The sequence below is a fragment of the Sylvia atricapilla genome, chromosome 21 (genome assembly GCF_009819655.1).
Source record: "Sylvia atricapilla isolate bSylAtr1 chromosome 21, bSylAtr1.pri, whole genome shotgun sequence".
Classification (NCBI taxonomy): Eukaryota; Metazoa; Chordata; class Aves; order Passeriformes; family Sylviidae; genus Sylvia; species Sylvia atricapilla.
Genome location: NC_089160.1, coordinates 5,534,165 through 5,559,177, shown reverse-complemented (window position 1 = coordinate 5,559,177; position 25,013 = coordinate 5,534,165). Strand labels below are relative to the sequence as shown.

The 25,013-nt window shown below is 40.9% G+C and overlaps 1 protein-coding gene across 4 annotated transcripts in view; it reads left to right on the top strand.

Annotated features, from left to right (window-relative positions):
• Positions 1–25,013, top strand: part of AFF2 (ALF transcription elongation factor 2) — a 391,718-nt gene that overhangs the window by 281,417 nt on the left and 85,288 nt on the right. For all 4 annotated transcript variants that reach the window (XM_066334072.1, XM_066334071.1, XM_066334073.1 and 1 more), the window contains exon 8: positions 18,047–18,098. In XM_066334072.1, coding sequence (XP_066190169.1) covers positions 18,047–18,098 — 52 coding nt within the window. The remainder of the gene's footprint in view (positions 1–18,046; positions 18,099–25,013) is intronic.

Here is a 25,013-nt window from a genome sequence, read left to right as displayed (position 1 = left end):
TTTATGCCACATATTTTACAGGGGGAAAAGCTATTTTGGTCATATATTAGAGAGTTTATAATTTATTTTTTTTTTTTTACTGGTGCTGTTTTTCACATCCCTCTGCCTCTAAAGCCGAGCCAAGTGAATACCAGCAATCCTAGAAGGAAGGGAAAATTAGAACAAACACATGTTTGAAATCTCTCTGAAAATAAAGCAAGGGCCAGATTCTAATCTCCCTACTCGTACCAAACATCACTGTTACCCCCTGAATAGCTCCTTAGATTTCTTTGGGATCATTTGTCAAGTGAAGTGCTATTTGACATGTGTGGCAATACCCAGAATTGGCTCAATCTAAACTACCTTTTTCCATTTAAGCCCTCCAAAGCTTGCTGTCTTCGGTGGTTAGAAACACATATTTACGGTTTTTTATCGCATCAAAAAGAATTCTCACACTGCTTAGAAGGGGGTTTTTCAGCCCCTTTTTAGAAGAGTTGGACGACAGGAAGTAGAATCCCAGCACTTTCCTAAAGCTGAGACAGAAAAGCCCTCCTGAAGGGGTGGCTGGCAGGCTGAGCTCACTGCTCCCACCCCATTTGGCAGGTCATGTTTGGGCAGCAAAACTGAGGAATTTGGGCCTTCCACTCACACCTGCTGGGATCAGCAGCTTTGCCAAGGCCACCTCATACAACTGATCCAACACAGGTAAACCTGTGGCACCGATGCAACAGCCCTGTCCCCATCACTTCAGGGGATTGGGTACCAAATCCCATATCCAGTTCCCCTCCTCTTGGGAGTAGTTGTTTCTCTTCAGGCTTGAATCCTCTGTCTTCCTTAGTGTAAACACAGAGCATCCTGAGAGCTTTTCTGACTCTCTTTGTTGTTTCCTGTTGCTGTGTTAATTTTATTGCCAAGATCAAAGATCCTGAACTAGTAGGCATAAGTCAACAGAAGAGCTTGACTTGACTTTATTGAGAGCAGGATCAGGCCATAAACATCCCGGGTTTGTTCTTTTGTCTCACATAAAATAACTGCTCCGATAAAATGCGCTGTCTGATGATGGCTGGTGGAGGATTGCTGCTCAAAGCTCCACGTGTAACCTAGCTATCTTCACATTAACCTCCTGCTTTCATTCCCTTGCTTATGCTGAATGGGAAGCCCTTATTGAACTGCAGTGTTATGTTCATAGAAGCCATTTGATTAATTGACTGTGTTCTGAACTCTTGTGACCCCAGGCTGAAATGTAGCTCAGACAAAAGTGACAGAAGCCCAGCGATGGCTCGGGAGTATAAAAGAGCTCCAGTACACTGTCCATGGGGCAGCCCACATTCATGTTCATGTTTATCCTTGTAGGACTTGCTAAAAGTAAAGACAGATGTCCAGCTTATCTCATGTAGTCAATATCAATAATAAGCACGGATGCTGCTCGCTGGGAGTTGAGCCTACTCCTGCTGTCACTCTGACTTTATGTATCCACAGGGAGAAAAACTGGAAGGCAGGCAAAAAAAAAAAAAAAAAGTACTGCCAGAAATCCCCGTAGGCTATCTGAGAAGGAGCGGATGTGTAAAGCATTTCTTTCTGCATAAACATTTAGAAATCAAGCTCTCATAAGTCAGGGATCCACCAAATGTGGTGTGAAGAGGCAGATGAAGCCTGCCTTCTGGCATGGCAGCGTTTGCTGATTGATTTGGAATGCAGAAAGGACCCTTTTTTATTTTTATTTTAAAATTTGAACCACATCTTAATCCAAATCAGGTGAAAAATAAATTGAAAAATAGCAAGCCCGAGATTACAGATGTGCCAGCTTCATATTGTTCAGTTTAGCTGAGGTCATAGTCAAGCCCATCAAGTTCACATCGTTTAGTGTGCGGCCACTGAGGTAATATTCAAACAAAAGAAAAGCAGTCAGAATGCTGATCTGCTCCTGCTTTGCCAGCTGGCCTCGTTCAGCTGTGCAGAGCACACTGGCTTCAGCTATGTAAGGAACTCAAATCTGTAAGGAATACAGGTTTTTGAAAGGATATGCTGCTCCAAACAGCCCATTTGTTCTCCAGCTCTCTGACTTCAGATCAGTCATAAAGAGGAAATACCTCTCCTAACATGCAGTTCCACAGTCTGAAATTTAGAATGTAAGAATTATGCTAAGGATGGAGCAGTTAATTTAGATGGAGGAATTTGGTCAATGGGGGATATTTCTGTTCTGCCCAGTCATTAGAGAAAGCTTGAACTTCCTAGAAAGCCTACAAGTAGAATTACTGGCATTCATTTCTCCTCCATACTGGTGATGTTGCCATGCTGGTTCCCTGCACACAGGTATAGATTTATGTAGATTAATTTGGTACAGTACAGTGAATTGCCACTATGATATATATTTTAGAATTACTTCCTAGCACAGCCTAATGGCTGGAATCAAATAAAACATAAAAGTAGATTTATATAGATTGCTGTATAAATCAGATAAAGCTTTATGTTACCTGGCATTGGTAATGGAAGCTTTTCCTGCAAATAATATAGAAGTTTTTCATGTAATATTTTCATTATTTCAGCGAGAGTAAAGCAACAAAAAAGAAGAAAAGAAATAAACAAGTCTATCGGGCTTAGCCACCATTAAACATCATTAACTACAATTTTGCCTGACAAGTTCTCTCATCTGGTGATGGCTGAAATGGTAGAAAAGTAGACTGAACAATTGCATAAACCCAAATGAAATATGCCCTTGTATTCTAAGTGTGCACAGTTCAGTCAGTTAAAATAGAGCAATTTATTATGCTTTAGCAGCTTGAGCTTAATCTAGTTTTAAATAGATCTCTTTTTTTTTTTTTTTTTTTTTTAACTTCTTGCTGAGATTTAACTGGTTTCAGAAGACACATGATATAGTGCTACACAGTCTCTGCTCTCTAGTTTACTTTGAAATAACTTTAATAGAGTACTGCTGATGAAAATAGCTCACAGGAAATGTAGATGAGCCTTAACACAACAGTGAATATATTTGTTTTGTTTGAAATGAGTGGATAAAGGCTTAATGGAAGAGGAGAGTACAGAGTGGGGAGAAAGGAGCTGGGTACAGCAGACAGAGTGGAGTGGTCTGCAGCCACCTCTGGGGATTTAGGGACTCTTCTCTGGCAGTGGTGCCAGCCCAGGGCATCCCATTTCCAGGAGCTACTCAAGGTTCATAACTCTCAGCATTTTGGGCCAGCCTATCGAATTTCTCACCGGTCAGTTTTTAATATCGAGCTGCCGCTGGGAACCACAGCGAACCACTTTGCCATATTGGCGACCCGTGGTCAAAATAGGTTGGAATGTTTATCAAAATCTCCTCCCATAATGTAGGCAAAGCTCTCACCTGCCTGCATTCAAAGCCTGCTCTGCTGTGCCTCCAGGCAGGGAGCGTGTGACCTTTACCAAGCTGAATATTTTGACTGTAGACATTTTGTTTGATATTATGCTGTAGTTTTCCACTTATTCATTAGATCCCTCAGCCTTTGTGGGTTTTCACAGGTAATTCTGTAATTACACCACCTGTGATAAATACTTCCTCGAAATGTTGCTTGAAGAAATTTAGCTGAGTCCCTTTGCATGTGGGAGGAAACAAGGATCTGACTTGGTGTTCGTGGTGTTGATTGATACAAGCAGCTCTGCCAGGCACTCACAGAGCTGTGTGTTCCTATCAGATCCCACAGGGATGGCAGAGGGCTGTGTTTGCAGGGAACTGGGGCTGCGTGAGGAGCTCAACCACCCAGTGACACCAAATTCTTGGTGTGAATTCTGGCTGGCACAGGCAGCTCTAACATTGGCATGGTGGATCCTTTTTACCTGCAGGTTACCAGCTCAAATTCAAGGCAGATTTGTAGGGGGCAAACATCATCACACTCTCATTCCATGTCTTTGTGTGAAATGAAGTTCTCCCTTGGAGTCTAATGGACACATGTCCAAATCCAGGAGCTGTAATGCTGAATTGCTGCTTTGATAGTGGTGGCATAGAGGCTCAAAGGCTGAATGGGCATAAAGGCAGAATTTCCTCTCCTTGTCCAGAGGTTAAAGACCAATGGGGTGTTTGTGTTACTGCTACACATTATATGAATGTTTTCTGGGTTGAAAAGGGACTGCTAACTTCCAAAGCATTCATGGAGTCTTAAGGCTTCCAAAAAGCTTAACTTTTTTTTTTTTTTAATTTAGAGGAAAAGAAATTGCTAGCAATGTTGGTTGAGCTGAAGCTTTGAGGTGTCTTGAATTAAAAAAAAAAAAAAAAAAGGGGGGGGGGGAGAAAAATTATTTCATTATAAGTCAGAGAATACCAGGAAAATCAGTAGAGAGAGACTGTACTGTTCCTTCTCATAAATGACTGTTTAAACAGAACCAGATTCTCTGGTCTTTAGAATGTTTTTTCCTAGAAGAAATCTGCTGTTTCCTTAAAAAAAAAAAAAAAATTAAAAAAAGAACATTAAAAACAAAACAAAACAAAAAAGTCAGCACCCCCTAGCTGACTGCCTGCAGCAGCTCCATGACCATGAGTATGTATTGTGATCAGAGACCATATATTGCTGAAACTCCTTGATGGAATGAGTTTTAATTTGGTTTACAGAAAGCTTTAGGGGATATGGCTTTCTACAAATTAGACCACAGGAGCTATAAAATGAAGGATGTCCTCTCTAATTAGAAACAGTGGAGCAGTCTGGTGTTCTTCCTAGTTGCAGCCTCATGGGTCCTCTCTCACAAGTGAACTCTGGGCAATAGATGCCTCTCTAGTAGCTATTATCTGTCTTTTTAGTGGAGTTTATCTGTTATCTGATTTTCTGTCTCCATCTCTGTACACACCTTTCCCTGTAGTTGTGGTAATTTCTTCCTGGAGTTTTGAATGGCGACCGCAAAACAAAAGTTTTATGTGTTACTCACTGATTGTTCACCACTACCAAAGGAACTGATTTATTTCGAATTCCAGGAAATTATTCTCAGACTCAGGTGAATGCAAAGTCAGTTTAGTGGGTTCCTTTTGCAGCACACAGCTCTACCAACTCTGTTTTCTCATGCCTCTTCTGATGAAGTTAAATGAGAGTTAAAGAAAGGCATGTAGATAGACTGAAACAAATTATGCTTTATGGTAATCAAATTCAATTTTATTGACACATTTTTTTAGGAAGAGAGCATTCATCAAACTGGGAACGAAGATTTTGGACAAGAAAATAATGTTACTTAACTGGCTGGGGAAAAAAAAAAGGTGCCTGGAAATCTAATAGTGGGATGTCTACAGCTTGTCATTTATGCCAAATGATAAACCCAGATTTCAGCTGAAATGCAAAAGGGCATTAGGCATAAATGCACGACAGTTAAAAATCAGCTAAAAATGTATTTCTACAGCACATATGAAAGGAAGGCTGAGCTTGGAGCTGAGCTGGGAAGTATTCAGAGGCTGTGCTAAAGCAGTTATAATTTGACTTTTTTAATCGTCAGTAAGGGGGGACATCCAGGCTCTTATTTCATCAACATCTTTTCATATAATCTTACATGGAGTATGACCAATGACTGGTCCAATGAAAGCTTTAATTTACTTGTAGCATGTTGTTTCCACTAGGAGCTCTTGTAGATCAATCTGACAACAATTACTAGGTGAATAAAAGAGGGGGGAAAAAATGTCTAGTAGTCCTCTGGAATGTAAGTAAAAAAAATGGAAATTTAGAATTAGTCAAAATATTTATTTTGCTGCCCAGTGTGGGGTACTGCTGACAGGAAAGGGCTGTGTTTTTAAGTGTGATTGCTATTTAGATTTTGCCAGAATATATAACTGAACATGTCTCATGACCGTCTCATTTTCATGTAGTATTTCATCCTCCAGCTTTGTGGGGGAACTTTATGCCAAGAGAACTCACTGGAGACTGAGTGACAGATCAGGCTGTTGTCCCACATTCCCTTTCTACTAAATCACAGTTTTCTTTAGATGGAAGGTGGCTATTGTGAAGCTGTCAAACTGAGGAAAGTTAAATGGGCTGAAGTGAAGGCTCCTGCTAACAATAGCAGCTATCTCTGTCAAATGAAAGCTCAGCAGACAGTTACAAGGCAATTCGGCACTGATGGGTGGTCGATTAAAAGCAACAAAAGGCAAGATGAATGAAAGGGGAAAATCCCTATTACTTTGTGGTAGGAGCTAGGGGAAAACCAAAAATAAAATAAAAAGCCCACCTCACCCAACCCCGTAGCAATTGGAACAGACTTGTAGTTAGCATGACCTTCATCATCTCAGATATGGCACAATAAAACTGACAAGATTATTTTCTCTTCAAGCAGTGCTGAGGTATTTTCATTGGCAAAAATCTGGAAAAGTAAAATAAATGCAGAGTTCAAGGCAGTCGAAAAATTCTTGAATCTGATAACAGCTGGAACATAGTGCCACCAGGAAAAATAGCTAGGTTTTGTGCTAAAAAATTATGACTTGATCATTTTTTTTTTTTTACAGTGTCATTTCTGAGATTTTGAAGGTTACCCTATAGACAACCAGAAGAGGATTAGAGAGAAATTATCTTTGAGCTCAAGGGAGCACCAATTTAAATTGGATTTGCGATATAACTTTTGCATTACCTTAGGAGATGAAAGGTGGTGTTGTGCCCTGATAGTTACCCGACTGCCTGACCAGATGTATCAACTGGATTAGTCTGTAGATTAGCAGCTTGTGCACCAAGTGCAAGGTGTATTGTGCAATTTCCTCTTCGTGGGACTCGTCCTTTTCCAATTGAAGTGACATCAAAACTCAGCGAAGGTGGGGAGGGCTTTGCCTCTTGCGAGTTGGCCATTAGGTGAATGTAACAGCCTTGTTCCTCAGAAGATAATTGTCACTAAGATTTAGACTTGCTACGGCAGCTGTGTAGAGTAAGGTGAGAAAGTACAAAAGAATAGTTTGAGGGGAAAAATGTCCTTATAACTATTCCGATAGAAAATCAAGTTTCGAAATTTAAGCACCTAGACTCACTTAGAGCCTATGAAGTTCCCATTTATTTTCTCACAATTTAAATGTTAGCATGAAGAGGCCAGGAAAAACAAATAGGTTCTCACACAGCCTACAGTTAGCACTCAGGTTCCTGCCAACAGTGGAACCAGGGTTCAAAGAAACTCTGAAACAAAGATTGTAATGAAGAATTTGGGGAGACATATGTGCCTCATGAGCATGATTGAACCAGTTTTTCATTCCAGCTGTATTAGGAAAAACAGTTCAGTACTAACAAATTGTTCCACTGAGCAACCTCCTCTGACAAGATGTAGAAGTAGTACTTGTGTAGAAGTACCATGGGCTTGATCCAGTCCGACACTTTTGGCATATTATTATTCTATTATTTGTCTTTGGAAAGTCATGATGTCATTAGGCTTTATCAATTAAATTTAGTCTGCATCATCCCTAAGTTTTGCCCTTTGAAGGAAACACTGAGTATCCATTTATCAATTTTATGTACTAATTTTCTTGTTTATTTGTTTGGATAATAACGTTGAGGTACTTTAGTCATGGAAAAAGAAACCAAGTGCCAGACATGAATATAAATGGTCAAAAAGAAAAGCAAAAAAAAAACCATAGTCTGGAATTTTGTCTTAGAAAATTTTTAGCACTGGGGACCATATTGTGAGGGAGTTTTTGTCAATGGCAATATGTATTTCATCTCATAACTAATTTGGTATGAAAATAATATTAACTTGCCCATCAAAGAATCAACCCTAATGCTCCTCAAAGGCTTTGTGGTAAAGGAAGAGCAAGGTGGTCTCAAGATGAATTTGGGAAATAGGTAGGTAGATAGATAGATAGATAGATAGATAGATAGATAGATAGATAGATAGATAGATAGATATTAAAGCAGAGAGGACAAGGGGCTGTGGGCACAAACTGAAACACAGAAAGTTCCATCTGAATAGAAGGAGGAACTTCCTCAATGTGAGGGTGGCTGAACTGGAACAGGCTGCCCAGAGAGGTTGCAGAGTCTCCCTCCCTGGAGATACCCAAAACCTGTCTGGATGTGATCCTTGGCAGCCTTGCTCTGGGTGAACCTTCTTTAGAAGGGGGTTCAACTGGGTGATGTCCAGAGGTTCCTTCCCACCCCAGCCATTCTATGGTTCTGTAATTGCACGTAAATAATGTCTGTGAGCATCCCCTAATGCAGCCATTTACACCAACAGTTAATGTTCCTTTCTTGGTTCCTCACAGCTTCATTCTTCCAGCACTGTAGAGGGCTCTGCAAGCACGAATCAGCAGAGAGCTGAGAAGAAACCTGGGCATCCTCAGGGACTATAAAGATCTGAGGGTGTGTGTGGCTGTGGGGAAATGCTGGCTTCTCCAGAGTTCTCACCATTTTCAGTCATTCTGAAAACAATATCCTCAGTTTTCAGGACAAAGAATCATTTAACCATGTGGCACAATTAGTAGGGTAACAAACTTTCAGGAAGAGCTAACTGTATCAGAAAACTTTGTGTAACATGCACAGAAGGCACTGTTAAATTATTTCAGTGCCATAATTCAAAATGCTGAGGAAAATTCTCCTGTATTACAGCCAGAGCAAGATTGGATCTGTAGCCAAGTACATCAACGTAAATGTTCAGCTGTCTGGGGAAATACAAGTCTTACACTGTTACTTAGGGGAAAATGTGCACAGACATGGTGGAGCCCCTTATGAAACAATCCTCATTTTGTTAAACAATAGGATCAAATTTTCAATCAGGTTATCTAGCATATTGCATTCTTCAAGCTTGCCAAGCAAAAAGAACGATCAGCATGAAGATGGATATATTTTTACAGAATTAATGATGTATGAAATCTGGAAGTGGAAACATACATTTTCATTTTATCCTCTAATTTTTCTTTTTACATTATAAGTGAAAGGAAATGCTTGGAAGTATTTGCAGTTATTCATATCTGTTTATCTTAGAGTGATTATCAGAGCAAACAGTGTCAGGCATTGTGTTTGGATCTGAGCCTGAAAAATAGTGCTTGCAGGAGCAAGGATTATTTGCATGAGTCAGTGTTTTCAGCACTGTGCTTGGTACTTGATTTTTCTCATGCATATGCAGTGACTTATAAATCATCCAGATTCAGAAATCATTTAAGTAATTTTTTTTTTCATTTATCCGATCTATTTATATTAGTTTTAGTCTTGCTTGGTTTTATCCCCTATATTTACATTAGTTTTAGTACTGCTTGGATTCATCTGTTTATACATTTTTAGACTGATCAACAGAATGTTCATTTAGGGCTAGAAGGGAACAGTCTTACTGAGGATTCATTTGTCTTTGCAAAGTCTGTATCAGATCTGTGGGATAGCTGTGGGTCCCTGATGTAAGATTTTGCAGGTACAAAAGAGTCTTTAAAAACTGATCACAAATTAGGGCAGTGAAAATGAAGCTCACCTTGCCCAAGACCACCTTATCTTTGCTTTCTGTGGGGATTTTTGATCATCCTTGAACTACCCTGTGTACCAGGCATGGTCCAGCAGTATTTTTTGAAGAGCCCTGAAAGTCCTGGTCAGTTCCCCATTGCCCACACAAGCCCCTGGTACTTGCTCATGTTCCCTGTGGCCAACCTTCTACCTTCTACCTTCTTCTACCAGACATTATTAAACATCTCGACTCTTCTTTTTGAACAAGAGAAGAATTCCTTTACGGTTTTATTAAGCTGGAGTTCATTTGCACAGAAATGAAGAAGCCAGACTCACTTAACAGGGTCATATGCACTGGAGAACATTGGACAGACGAGCCAGCCCTGTGTTATTTCATTCCTTGTTGGACAAATTTCTTTAATATATTTTCTGGTATGATTTTTTTTAACGTCACCTTTGCAAGTTGTTGGTGGAATTATCAATCATTGTTTAACTGTGTGCTAAGTTCCTATAGCCTTTGTGTGTAAATATGCCAACTGAAGGCTTGTTTACCAGAGAAAATAGTGGTGCTCTGGCTAGGAGACAGTTTTAATCAAATATGGTTGGAGTAAGCAGGTGTTTTTCATGTGGAATGTTTTGGAAATGAGTATGTATCACAGAAATGGCTCTTGGACTATATATTGCTCTTGATAAATAGCAGAACCCAAAACTATATCAGCCATTGCAGTTTATCAAAGGGAAAATAGTAAAAAGCTTTGTGCACACTGTCAGAATTGAGCACACTGAAAAAAGGTGGGTGCTCATTTTTATTCTTCACAAACTCTAAGAATGCACATTTTATACTGGCATTTTTAGAAACTATCAGTCACTCCCTGTGTTTTTCCTGGGCCCAGACTTTTCTTTGTTCTTGTCTCTCTTTTCTCTCTTTTTCCCTCTTTTTTTTTTTTTTTTTTTTTTGCTTCAATGATGCATCATACTCTGAACTTGCCAAACAGAGATTGTGTGGAGTCACTGGGCAGTGAGGGAGACACAAGGTGAAGGAGATTACACTTTTCTAAGGCAGAAGGCTTAGAAACCCAGTGGTATGAGTGTTATTATGGCAAAAAACACCAGCTCACCAGCTTGAAACAAAAGGATGCTGCTTTCTGTGATTTGTTTTGCAATTTCCTCTTACACCGTTAAAATATTTTGGCCCGGTTCTGATCCCATTCTGTTGGAAGCATTGTTTGCGCGCAGAATTGAAGCTCAGTAGAGAGGTGAAGTTGTTGGATATATCAGAGTATTACTTGTGCTAAACATACAGATTCCCATAAAATTTGGCAGCAGGTCTCTCTCTCCTCCCAAAGTTCTTGTCTCAGCTCTAATGAAACACAAAATACCTGTCAACTGAGCAGTAGTTATAATGCACTTAGGTAGCAACTTAATATCTTAGTTGCCTTGAAGAGCTTTTTTTTTTTTTTTTTTATCCATAGACATTAATGGATGGCTGGATAAAGAAATTCTTCTACTGAAAGAATTAATTTTGCTTAATCCTTTTGAAATTAAGAGATGATACGGAGAGATGAGTAATGAAGTGCACTCTCTAATTGTGAGGTACCTAATAGAAAACCACAGGGGTTACTCCTCTCTCACCAGCTGTAATTACACTAATTACTGATATGGTGCCAGGAACACTAAGGCAAGGCTGCGTGTGACAACACAGGGTGCAGTGTGTCCTAACCATGGTTCTCCATCCCTGGCCAGGAGGAGGCTGACCATGCCAGCAGGATAATTAATGAGTGCCTTTCCTGTGGCACCTCTGTTGCTCACAGGTTGTTTTGCAGTGAAGACACAAAACTTGACTTCAGTCCGTTCCAAGGGGAGGTGACTTCAGGCCATAGATTGAGGAGTTGATCTATACCTTAAGCAAATTAGTCCTATTCAGGCCACTGGAAGTGCTTTAAGGAGCAGAAGTTACTTCTGTGAGGAACAGTTTGCAAGGCTGACTTCATCATTGACAAAAACATAATGGAAGAAAATGGTGGATGAGGAGAAGGGAAAATTAATAAATTATATTTAAGTATGTATAAAATTGCTGGACAAATGGTCCTGACTATTAAGGTAAATGGTGCTTGTAAATTCCATTTAATCTTCAGAGATTTTTCTTTTACCATAACTCTTACAGTATCTCAGAGGAAATAATGTAAGGATGACTTGCACATTTCAGCAAAAGACTGAATATAAGGTTTCAAGATTTATTGATAGGATGTTTTAAAACAAAAGATCTTCTTTTTTCCTTTGGAATTACTCTACCGTTTATTTTCATTTCCTCAGTTTTTTGTTCACTGTATTATGAACTTCTCTGGGGAAATCTATTGTTAGATGTTTTCACACACATAAGCCCCCTTCTTCCCCCTTGATAAATGATAAAATTGTGCTCCAGTGTGTGCAACACATTCTTGAAATACATCTGAATTCCATTATAGAGTTTGTCATTTGCATGATACCTTTTGAGTTACCACTCTTGGAGAAGCCTCATATACTACAGAGAAATGCACCAGGAAAATGAAAAACAAGTTGGGTATGAAGTCCATGGGGTAAAGCAGCAGCGATTGTGTTGAACTGATGGCCTTATTTCCATGCAGGTTCGGGGTGGGAAAGGTTGCAGCTCAGTGCTAGTCACTATTTGCATGGGCTGTGTTCCCTCTGCAGGAATATTGCTGCAAACAGGAACGACAAGGGCTTCATAACTCAGGCTGCAGTGTACTACTTTTCTTCACCCCAAAGACATTTATTAAATTCCTGCCTGCTCTGGATTAAATCTTATTAAGTTTCACGAGTTTGAAACTTGGTATAACAGTCTAAGCTCTCTCTCTAATATCAAATGGAATAACTAGTTGTAGCAGAGAAATCTTAGAAATGTATTCCCATTTTACCAGAGACAAACCTGGCAAGAGAAGTATGGCATGTCTGTGTGTCTGGTTAACACCACTGCCTGTCCTCCTTCCTGCAGAGCAACACTTGTGTTTGCTGTGCTGTGACTCAGATGGGATATGCATTTTGTACAGATGTGGTTTGACATGTGTGAGTTATTTTCTGGGCAGCTCAGGCTTAGGGAATTGCCCAGTATTCCCTTGGCTGTCTGCTTGCAACACCCTCTTCCCTTTCCTCCATCCTTTTCATTCCCACAAGGCTTTTTTCACATTGGAGTGAGCCCCAGTGCAGTGGTGAACTGATCCCAGAGCAGATTAGACATGCAGAACCTTATCCTATCCATGCTGCCCTTTAAACATCTCCTCCTTAAGGAAGCTGTGTCACCAAACAAGTGACTAAAAACACAACAGACTGCCTTCCCAGCCCTCCACAACCAGAACAGGAAGGGATGCATAGCATTCCCAGAAGTCTACCAGCAATCAGCACCTTATTCATTTGTTAAAAGCATTTAGATACCTTATACACTAAAAAAAAAAAAAAAAAAAAAAAAAAAAAAAAAAAAAAAAGAAAACCAGAACAGGAGGCAGTGAAAATCCTCCTTTAAGTTCAGTCTTCTGTAAAAGTGACTGAAATGGAGTAATACTGTGCTAGTGCTTTTCCAGGGAGTGAATTATCTCATGTCTCCTAATCAAATCCTCAGCTGCTTGTTGACAGGATCCCAAATCAGCAGGTCTGGTGTGCACAAAACGTCCACTGAACTCAAAAGTCAGGATGGGCTACAAGTCCCATTTCAGTGTTCATGTTCTTACTATTTCTAGTGTGACTTTTACAGAACCCATCCTAATAAAACCCTTGTTCAGCCATTTGTCTAGCTAAATTTGTAATGTAGGAGCAATCTGCTTTGGGAGCAAATTCATCCCTGGAGGAAGTGGGTATTGTAGTCAGTCAATGAGATTGCCCCTACTTACACCACAGATAAATGTGTTGCTTTGTCCCAACATTTCTGCTTTGCAATAATTTCACATTCCAAATTATAAACCTCTGAAAATTGTAGATTATAATAAATGTGCTGACACAACTTCAACTGTTATAGTAAATGGCATTGCTCTAATAATGAAATAAAAAATCGTACTTAATCCTATTCTTTCCCTAAAGTGGTGTTTTGCATTAGCTATGGATGAAAAGACAAATAAGTACATGTATATTCAATAATAATGTCAGCCGGGTCAGAGAAGAATAGGAAATAAAATTAATTCATAACACCCCTGGAGGTAGCTCTCTGATACAGGCAGTTTTCTCTTTGATTTGCCCTCATTGGCAGTATTCATTGTAATTTTTACATAGCCTCCAAACTGGCCTTTATTAATAGCTGTCCTGATCTTAATAACAAATATTCTCTGCAATCTCCAGTCTGGGTGCTTCTGAGGTGAGCAATTACATAAAGCAGAATAGATCATATGGGTATTTAGAGGGACCTCTCACTCAGGAGTGCCTAATTTCACATTCAGACCATCCAGACAGTGTTTTGGAGAGCTGTAGATACACAGCTCTTCTGTCTCAGGGCTTTGAAGCTAAAATACCTTTCTAGATACGATAGTGAAATAGTCACCTTGAATTAAGGTTGCTGGCAATCTTAAAAAGTCCTTATTGGGCTTTGAGTGCAATCAGATGGTACTTGCTTATAAATGAGAGTTAATAGAAACATTAAACAGTACAAGCTACTGTGACCCATGTCTTCAGAATATTAAGCACATTTTAAAATGGTGGAACACCGTCTAGTCCTCTGCATTCTGTAAAATATTACTTTTTCTAACCTATATTCTCTGGGAGCAGGTTATTTGAAATGTTCAGCGTTCTACATTTGCATGTACTGTGTATATTTAATTTATTTCCTCACTTCTCTGGCTACCATATATTTCTGGTTGATACTATACTCAGTTTCTCTTTTAATTATTCCATCTGCCAGAGGAGTGTGATGCATTTTAGAAGCTGGTTAGTTTAGTTGTTTAAGCTTTGAGTTTTGGAACTGAATGGGATGACATATTCTTCATTTAGCAGAACGGTCTAAGAGGAATTATATACTCCAAGTGATAAGCTTGGAACTGCTAAAGAAATGCCAAAATTCAATTTTTTTTCCTCTCTCTAGTTGTCTAAACATCTATTAGTCTCTTGAAGGGAACTCATAAATCCTGCAAATTTAGTTTCTCTGAAAGCAACTCTAACAGTTGTCCTTCCTACTAATCATGTTTTATATCAATTTTATATTTTTCAATATTCAATAAACATGTCTTACGCTTACTTGTAAGGAAGTATCTGCTGTATGAGGACAGTTATTAATCAGCCATTTCAGATGGCTGTAGGGTTACTTTAGTAAGTGTATCCATTTATCTTTTTTATGTTTTCTTCTTTGTTCTTTCCATTTATCCAATATGGAATTCCTTTTGTCCTTTTTGGTTTATTTCTACTGTGGTATGTCAAAAAAGAATTTAACATGTAACAAATTAAAAAAAAAAAAAAAAAAAAAAACCAAAACCCAAACCATCCAATAGCTGAAAGAAAGAAAACATACCACCCTTTGGGTTTCATTCATTAAAAGATCTTTGCATTATATCCACTTAAATCTGCATTTAAAAAATAACAGTAGAATGCATTATCTAGCAGTGATTCTTTAAAGCAGCGGATAATTTACACATTAAAGTGAAATGTAGGTTTAAAAGTAGGAGTGTAGGATTGAATTAGAGTGAAGAGTCAGAATGATATAGTCCTGTATGAAAATGGTCTGGGTTTCCTGGGGGTATTGTCCTTCTGGTGTAATGAGACTTGCAGATAACAATCAGGGACTGTGGATAGATCAAGGCACAGCGATACATTGAGAATGGCACAGCGAGTAATGGCTCTGGGGAAACAAATGAATGTGTCTGCTAGATAAACAGCATTAAAAGTTTCTGTTCATCGCCAAAGTCCAGGCCTCTAAAGATTAATAATCCCTGAAAAATTGAGTTTGGGGGTTTGAAATGGCAAGGTTTTGGTAGCAGGGGGGCTGCAGGGGGGGCTTCTGTGGGCAGCTTCCCCCATTTCCATGCCAACTCCAGCATGGACCTGCCACCAGCCACGGCTGAGCCAGCAGTGACAGTGGCAGTGCCTCTGGCATGACAGGTTTTGGAAAGGGGAAAAACTGCTGTGCAACAGCAGCTGGAGGAGAGGAGTGTGTGAGAGGAGCAGCCCTGCAGACAGCAGGTCAGGGCAGGGCAGGAGGGGCAGGAGGGGCAGGAGGGGCAGGGGCAGGAGGGGCAGGAGGGGCAGGAGGGGCAGGGGCAGGAGGGGCAGGAGGGGCAGGAGGGGCAGGAGGGGTAGGAGGGGCAGGAGGGGCAGGAGGGGCTCCAGGGCCAGAGCTGAGGTTCCCCTGCAGCCCCTGGTGCTGCCCATGGAGAGGCAGCAGCGGTGCCCCCGCAGCACAGGGGGGTCCCTGGGGAGCAGCATCCAGCTGCAGCCCAGGAGGAGCCCACACCAGAGCAGGGGATGCTCAAAGGAGCCTCTGACCCCGTGGGAAGACTGTGCTGGCAGATCCTGTGTCCCTGTGGAGAGAAAAGCCCACACTGGAGCAGGTTTGCTGCCAGGATTTGTGAGCCCATGGGGGTCCCACACTGGAGCAGCCTGTGCCTGGAGGATGGACCCACAGAAGGGACTTGTTCTGGAACAGTTCCTGAAGAGCTGCAACCTGTGGGAAGGACTGGAGTTGCAGAAGTTCATGAAGGGCTGGCTCCTGTGGCTCCTGCAGGGGGGACCCCAGGCTGGAAGAAGAGGGGAAGCATGGGAGGAGTGAATTCCCTTCTCTAGAAAATTTTCTGGGCAGTTCCCTTCTCTGACCCTTCCTTCCCCTGAGGAGGAAGAACCTGCAGGGACAAGGTGCAATGAACTGGCCATGGCCCACATTCCACATCTCCTGCACCACTGTGAGAGGGGAGGCAGAGAAAATTGTCACTGGAATCCACCCAGGAGGAAGGGAAGGGTGGGGGGAAGGTGTTCTATCATTTGGTTTTATTTCTCTTTGTCCTACTCTGATTTCATTGGCAATACTTCTAATTGACTTCCCCAAATTGAGTCTGTTTTGCCCATGACAGTAATTGTTGAGTGATCTCTCCCTGAACCTTTTCTGGACCCACAAGCCTTCTGCCACATTTTCTCTCTTCTGTCCAGATGAAGAGAGATAGAGCAGCTTTGGTGGGCACCTGGCTTCCACACAAGGTCAAACCCCTGCACAAACACTGACTTTTAGCAGCTTTTTAAAAAAAAAATTCATGCTGCAGTGGTGCTTTTATGGGTTCACATGTTACCGGGAGGCATTTATCAGGATGCTAATGAGTGGTAGTTATGTGTCCAGATCCTTTCTAACCACTGGGTTGCCCCACAACAGAGGTCACTGAAAGACAGATGACTCACAAACCAGTTTGAAGATCTCCTTCACTTTTTAAGGGCACTATCAGGGCTTCAGATGTTCTACAATTTCCACACTGGGATTATTGTCCCCTCTTTAAAATTCCGTTAGTCAGGAGACTTCCATGATTTACTGGTAAGTCTTCAAACAACAAAAAAAAACCAAAAAAACCCCTTCCTAACAGAACATCCATTGATTGCTGGAGTTATTTAAAGGCTAACAATAAAAAATCATAGACTTCAGTCCCCATCAAGGCAGAAAGGAAACAATAATTGCAATTTGCAAGCCTCCTGCCGTGGGTAAAGGAGCTGGGGCTGGCAGAAAGCGAGATCTGTGATTTTAGTGGCTGCTGCAGCAGGTCACAGGGAGATGTGCCAATTCATTCCTCCGTCGTCCTGGGATAAGACAATTTGTCAAGGTGAAAAGATGGGTGTGAGGTAGAAGGTGCCCAGATGATTATCAGCTCAGATAAAAGCATGAATATATGGGAAGCTACCCAGGAGTTTATTGGTGACTCCCTGTCCCTCTAGGTAGACAGATCCCCCAATAAGATCCCTTTTCTGTCTCTGTAGCAGCAAATAACAGGGTTTCTTACTCCATGTGTTTTCCCATACCCAAGGCTTGGATTAAAAGAAGTCATAAGAGTGTTTGAATTTGACTTTGATTTGCAATTCAAGTCTTTCTTTTACCAAAGAAAGGGAAGGAGGCATAAGGACAGCCACATCTTTAAGGAGCTTCCTTCCCCTTTGACCAAGGGCAGGGCACAGGGCTGTGAGATTTCCCTGTATTAAAAAATGAATAAATAAATAAAAATGGGGCTATGCAGTGGCAGGTTCCCAGCTTGGAAGATGTTTGCTCTGCCTTTGGAGAATAAAAACACCATCAAACCTCAAACAAGCACCTCCTCTTCTTGCTATTATCCACTTTGCATTCTCAGTTTGATAAGGTAGGGATTGATACCAAAAAGGAAATTGGTGATGCCCCAGACTGAGAATGAAACATGGATGACTTTTTCTCAGTTTTTAGCAGCCTCAGAGCTGAATTTCTCTTCTGATTTAGAGACACATATAGGTGTATATGGACTAATCCCTGTGAGACAACGCGGAAATATGAAAGAGGAAAGAGCAGCTGACTGCCAAACTTCATGATGGATGAGTCTGAAAGTCATTTGTTCTTCCCAAGAATCACAAAGAAGCACTAATACATACATATTTGGACTATTGATCAGCTAACTTACTTTAGGTCTGATTTTGCTGTTGTTGAATTGAAAAAGAGTTTTTGCTTTGACTTTGCTGAGGTGTAGATTTGGCCCATTGTACATAAAGTTTATTCATTAAATGTAATTTTGAATTGTTTATCTTTTTTTTTTTTTTTCCAGAATGCTTGAGGATGATCTAAAACTCAGCAGTGATGAAGATGACAATGAACAGGTAAATACATCAAAAATAAGTGCAGAGACCATTTAAACTGACAAAGTTGTTTCATTGGCTGGACCTCTGTGTGTTGACTTGGTGTATGTGCATAAAAAGCATTTTGGTGTGCTGCAGAATCCATTAGCTTAAACCTCATTTGCATCCTCCTCATTAGAGGAAACACTCTCCAACAGGAATGTATTTCAGTTTTGCTGGTTAACTTTGTGGATTAATACCTTGGAATTAGAGACCACACAGAGCACCACCCAGGAACAGCTGATGTGTTCTGATCTCTGTCCTCCCTTGTACCAAGGTAACTGTGGAGCAGCCTCCCTTGCTTTGCACCCATTTTCTGAATCGATGACCTTTCTGGAAGTGTGTGTAAAAGGACCACAGAAGAGCACCAACACAACTGCACAGTTTGTTTGCTCTTTGCAATCCACTGCCCACACAAGAAAATTTGGTCTGTACATTTTTGTTCCAGTCAGAGAGTCAAGGGTTGGGAGTCCACAGTAATCCAGTGATTCCCATGTGTGAAGGGGAAAGCCCTCAGCATGTAGCTCTAAATCAATACTGAAAGTTTCTCCGCGTACTTGGGATGTGAGTGAAGAATCATTTTCAGAAAACTGGCTCATGTCATTCTCTATCCTTCCCACTTTATAAATATTTATGGGTAATGCTGGGAAAGAAAGCTGGTGAAATTCATATTCTCAACATTCTTATCAGAAAAAAAAAAAAGAAAGAAACTTTGTGTTAAATTCATCCTTCCTTTTACTTTATATATGCAATAGGCTCAAGTGTTCAAATGTCTGCACTAGAGAGAAAGGTGATGTTGTAATTCAGCATAAGATCATCTGTTCAGTCTGGGAAATGTTAATTATAGGCCAATCATTTTTTCTTATTTATTTTTAAACCTCCTAAATGTTCTCCTTTAGCCTACCTCATCCATCCTTTAGGGTCATGCCAGGAAAGATTTACCTTCTGGTGAAAGTGACCCCTTAGTCATACAAGTCAGTGTCTTTTAGCACTGGCAGGACTCACAGTTCATTCTGAAGCCAAAGGGTAAAATCCTGTACTTGTGCAATGCAGTGTTGTGCAAACATGGTCACTTTGGGCACCATCAGGTTTGCAGATTTGCCCAAATGCTCCTGTAAAATGGCATTGTGATCCTGAGATGCTTAAAATACAGAAATGGAAATCTATTGTCAGGTAGCAGTTACTGTTGTTTTCCTACAGTAATAGTTTTCTAGTGGCTTAAAAAGAGTTCTGAATTCACACAGTTTACACTGCTAGGATGAAATCCCTTATCCCTGGTGAATGAGGAGGCAAATGCCTGGACCAGTGCTTGCTGACATCAGATGAGAAGCCCTCACTGACTTGAGCAGATGTCATGTCTGGTGTTAATCCCAAGCAGGAAGGAGCTCACTGCACAGAGGGGTCCTGACAGCTGTGGAGCCTTCACTGCTGTCAGAGTGGGACATGCCTGTCACCAGGGCAGTGGTGTGAGTGATCAGTGCCCTGCTCCCAGGCCAGGGGCTGCAGCCTGAGCCCTTCTGTGCTGGGGATGAACCTCAGACTGCCCCAAAGCTCCTCTTGTCTTCCCAGGAATGCATTCACAGCAGAGGCTGCACACAAACAAGAGAGAGCCATCAGGACCATTCATGTAGTTTCTCAAAATTTTGTACTACTTAGAAAAGTCTTTCGGATTTTTTGGGGTTTTTTTTGTTTCATACAATTATTTCAGTTAGAAGGTATCTTCCAAGATCGTCAAGTCCAACCCTTAACTAAGCACTACCCTGCCCACCACTGAGCACCCAGTTTGGTGTCATCTATTACCTGACCTTTATCCTTAGGGATTCCAGATAAAGTCACTGGACACAAGCACACTGAGAATTAAATCTCTTAAATGCCCTGCACTTCAAGGTACCCTTCAGCTTTCCTGTGTACCCCACATAAGTATGGTTGCATCTCTTCCATTCGTGTGACAAATAGGGTGTAGACAAAAATTATACAGCTCACAGCTTTTTAGGTTTCCTGAGTGAATGGCTCTAAGTGTCTGCCTTCATATTTTTGGCAGGCTAAGGCCTTGCAATGCTGAGCAGCAGCATTCTGCTGCATCCCTCACTCATTACACTTCAGCAGCCTCTGCCACATCTCTTTAAGGAGAGGGGATTGGAAATTGGAAGAAAGGTTGATTTGGCCCACTGGTCAGACACATAAACAACAATAAAGTAACTTCAAGGGCTTTTTCAACATAAATATTTTGCAGTCAAAATGACTGTTGTTATTCAGGTGTACACATGTGCTCATTCTGGCAGGGAGAGAAAAGATTAAAACTCTCAGCTCAAAACCATTCTAGCAGTTTATGCAGCATTTCTGTAAGGAAATGGAATCATTGCCTTTACAGTCTTTATGATTTTTTCTGCTAAGAGCCTGCAGCCAATGTGGCATTTACTCATTTTTATTCAAAAGACCCCAATACAGTATGTAATAATCAAGTTTGTTTCCTTTATTCCTACTCTAATTTTAGGAAAATCAAAATTCTTTGGGAACAGTCAGCAGGGATCTCTAGGATTTGTCCTTTGAGGATTGCCATGGACCCTTCCATTTTTACAGAGCAGCAGTGACACTGATCCATAAATGTACTTGGATATCAGCTTTTAGTGAATGTCTGTAGTATTTGGGGAGAGTTTGATCTATCAGCCCGTGTGGTGAGACCAGCAGTAGTCCATTTGTCAAGGTGGAAGATTGTTAGAAACTTTGCTGCAAGAAACAAAGCTGTTCTGTTTTCCTTCCTCACTCCTGTGAACCCTTATTTATGAACTGCATTGCATTTACTCAGGGGTCTGTGGGGCCTCCTACTATTTCAGGTGTTACAGATCTCCTCCCTTTTCCCCCCACTGCTGAGGAGGAGCACAACACACAATAGCTCCAGTCAGTCATGTAACTGAGAAGGAGAAGTTAATTTTTGGGTAGGATAGGAATTAGCAGGTTGAGGTCAGTATTTATTCTATAGATGGCATCAGCGAGGCTGTTACTGATCCTGCTGCCTGCCTGGTTTTGGCATTCCTTTTTCAAACAGAATTCTGAATAACTGGAAACTGCTCCTAAAAGTTATGAACATGATTTGGAGAACTCTCCTTAATGTAGGTGTTATGTTTATTTTGGTTAAGGCACACATGATGATGGCCTAGCAACATATCACCATGAAAATGCAGGAGACTGTACACTTTAATTTCACCCCAGAGGGCTTAAGAGGCTTCAGCAAGTGAGAGCTGACTGCAAATTCAACCTCCTCGTGCCAAACTGCTGCAAATTGCACAGAAACTTTGTGGGTTCTTTTCCTTTTAGCCTTCTGGCAGCTGTGGGCTTGATGCAGAAACTGCTGAGTGAATCCCTTTGGGCTGTGACCTGCAGGAGGTGCAGTGAGAGGTTCTTTGCAGGTGCCTGCAGATTTCTGGTCTGTAAAGCTTTGGACCATGCAGGTCATTGCAGTAGAGCATGAGGCAGGTTAAAATGACTCCACCCCAGCTGCAAACTCCTGTGATCACCTCGTGGCCCTCTCAGTGAGGGGCTGCATTTACATTTGTGTGCACCTTACACGTGTGAACACAACCACAGTGCCTCCAGTGCACACCCTGTGCAGCTGGCCATGGGAGAGCAGCTCTGCCCCACAGACAAAATGCTGGTTCTTCTGTCTCGTTGTGGGTGATTTGGGATTAAAGGCACACAGAAAACGATGGGTTAGATCTGGAATCAATTTTCATTTACAGCTGAGGAGCAGTTATTGATGCTGCGCTCACAGTTCAATAAAAGATCTGAAGATATAGACCTTGTGTTTCTCTTCCAATATAAGCAGCATAATCAGTGTCAAATGTTTTTACAAAGAAAATTGTATTGACAGTTTTATTAAAATTGCTGTCTTTAAAGTTTTAAGTTATCCACAATTTGACCTACTTGAATGGGTTTTAATATGTACACTGACCAACCCAATGGATTTTTATGTCACATATTTATAATATCAGGTACACATCTGTTTAATGTATTATTTGAGAGGTACCATTGCATGTAAGCGTTGCCTGGATTGTGAACCCCTGTGGTGTTGTCACAGAGAGGAACATGGGCACATGCATCAGTCTTGCATTCAGTGTGGCACAGGATGTTCAGACTGGCTGCAAGAGGTGAGTCAGGGCAGGTGGCAGACGTGCTCTTAGCAAAACCAGGAGATGAAAAGGCATTTCAGAGATGCTGATGTTAACACTCTTCTCGGAGGAAGGACACTGGCTTTATTACTCTGTTAAAAAACTCCATCAGAAATTAGGAAGAGTAGGGAAGACTTTTAATTAGTAGCTCAGTTCAGCGGAAAAGAGCTTAGATAAAACACAGGTTAGTATTTTTGTTCTTTAAAACACCTCTGTATAATTCAAATAAGCCTTGAGCTCAAAGGCATCCAAATGAGTTGTGCCTGGATACAGTATTTTTAGTAGCTGTGGTGTACACAATTTTCTTTAACCAGCTCCTCTTTGTTCTTCTGCCTAAGGAGTAGTCCTGTTAACCTTTTAAATGTGTACTTAATTTAAAGCACATTGCTAGTGTTCTGTGTGTTTTTGAACCAAAGAAACTTTGATACTAGTTACAGACCTGCTCCATTTTCAGTATTTCATGTATATAGTGGTTTTGGCAGAACAAATCAATAAGATGTTTTTCTTTTCTACTTGATTTTTTCTTCTCCCCTTAGTGACTGCCACTTTTCTGAAAACCTTAGAAATACAGGACATGCATGCAATTCATGACCCTACTCTATTGTTTGTTTTTTACATAAACATGATTCTTTTTTTGCTAGGTGAGTATTAGGTAATTAAATTCAAAATGTTTGACTTTTTAGCTGAGTCTTAAAAGGTAATCAGCCATAGGCTGAGCTTTGAATTCTTAAAATACATGCTGAGCTTTCAATGCCTTTATTCAAGTTAAATTTTTTAGAAATTATTAAGTTTTAAGGCATAATATGCCTTCATCATATCATGTAAACACTTTTTAAAGTGCAGCAGTGGTCACTTTCCTTGTAACAATAGATGTCCTTACCTGTTTTATTTTTTCCCATTTTTTTAGCTGGATCCTGAACAAGCTGTTTACCTCCCCAAGGTTTCTCTGCATTTCCATTTACTTTGTTATCAGCAGAAAGGCTGAAGAACAGCTCTTCAGTAATGACATCAATACTGCACACACAGTGAGAGAGGTCATCTTGTCAGAGCTATAGAAAAATCAGATGGATTAGGATGAAACTAGGTGCAAAATAACTTTGATAGAGTCTTTTAATGTAAACAGTTTATCTGTCATTGGGTTCCATTGAAATCCCAGAGTGGTGCAGCATCAGCTGTAGCCACAGCAGTGTGTGTTTGATAAAGAACACACATTCCAGTGTTTAAGATTTGCAGTCATGCTTTATAATTGTAGGGAAATGTTTTCATTAGGCCATTAATGAAAACAGAAGCTATTAGGATAATACAGTCATTCTCCAACCTTGTCAGTCTATAACCATGAAAAATCCTTTCATGGATATATGTCCCTTCTTGCTACCTCAGTCCATTTTAATTGTTATTCAAATTATTTTATTGTGCACAACACTGGTTGAAACAATATATCAGCTGTGTAAATTAATACTGCAGCTTCTGTTAGGCAAATCTTTGGTACTAAGAGATTTGATGACTGACATATCTAGGGTTATAATTCATATGGTAATGATGTAGGTTCATATCATTTGTTTAATATCATATTATCACCCTGAGACCTGGGCTGAGCTTTCTGCAAAAAGCAAAGCACACGACTAAAACACACAATGTTACCAAAAACTTTTAACTTGCTCAAATTCACAGAATCACATGTAAATTTTTTCACACATGTTATTATTGTGGAGGTCATCCATCAGCGAGGAAGGGGATTAATACAGGGGAAAGGGTTGCTGTAGAGCTCACAGGAGTACAAGAAGGACTTTGCCCCTGCAGCTTGCAGCTGTGCTCTTGCCTGGACTCAGGCAGCATCTGCCCAGACCAGCAGAGGAACTGGAGGAACTCCATCTCTCCCACTGCTTCACCTTTTCCAAGTGTTTCCATGGGTTGACACTGGCAGCTCAGTGTCAAAAACCCTCCAGCACAGTAAATAAAACAATAGAGGAAAAGAAATGCTGGCGGGCAGGCAGGCAGCCCTAACAAAGGGGGAATGAAATGCCTTCGCTGAAAAGTTTTACATCTTCAAGAAGCCTTCTCCTCTCTTCCCCACTCGTGAGCAGGCACTCCATAATCCCCCAGCACTCCAACAGGGACTGCTCTTGAGTTCACTTCTGCCACCGGCCTGAAGCTACCAAACTTCTGTCAGCCCCAGTGCAAGACATCATCCATCCGTGTGAGGGCGAAGCTTTAGAGCCTCTGTCACTACTGAAATAGAGGTGGTCCCTCAGTACAGCCATAAGCACCTGATGCTGGAGATGTGCCAGCCTTTTTGGGTTGGGAGAGAAGAGGGAGATGAGGCTTTCAGTCCTCTGTGTGTGTGTGCATGGTTGTGCACACATTTTTTTGTAAAGGAAGCTTTATTATAAGCATGAGGAAAATGCATTTCAGCAGAGCCTCTTGCTATGTGTGCTACTTATGCAAAAGCCCTGTAGTGTTTTGGCAACAAAGCAGAGGCAGCAGCAGGTGAGAGAATTGCTCAAGCCCAGCATTGTTGTTGCTAAGAGAAAAGCCAGCCTTGGCCACACTGTCCTGTAAAATAAATCTGAAGTCTGTGATACCTGCAGGCCATCTCAGTGCTCAACACTCACTAATCTGACCACACAGGACACATTTATCTCCCTTTTCTCCTCAGAAGGAGAGTGGGGTTTTTATCATGAATGTCTCGTGAAGCATCTTGGTGAAGGAAGTGTCTGGTTTTCTTACACTG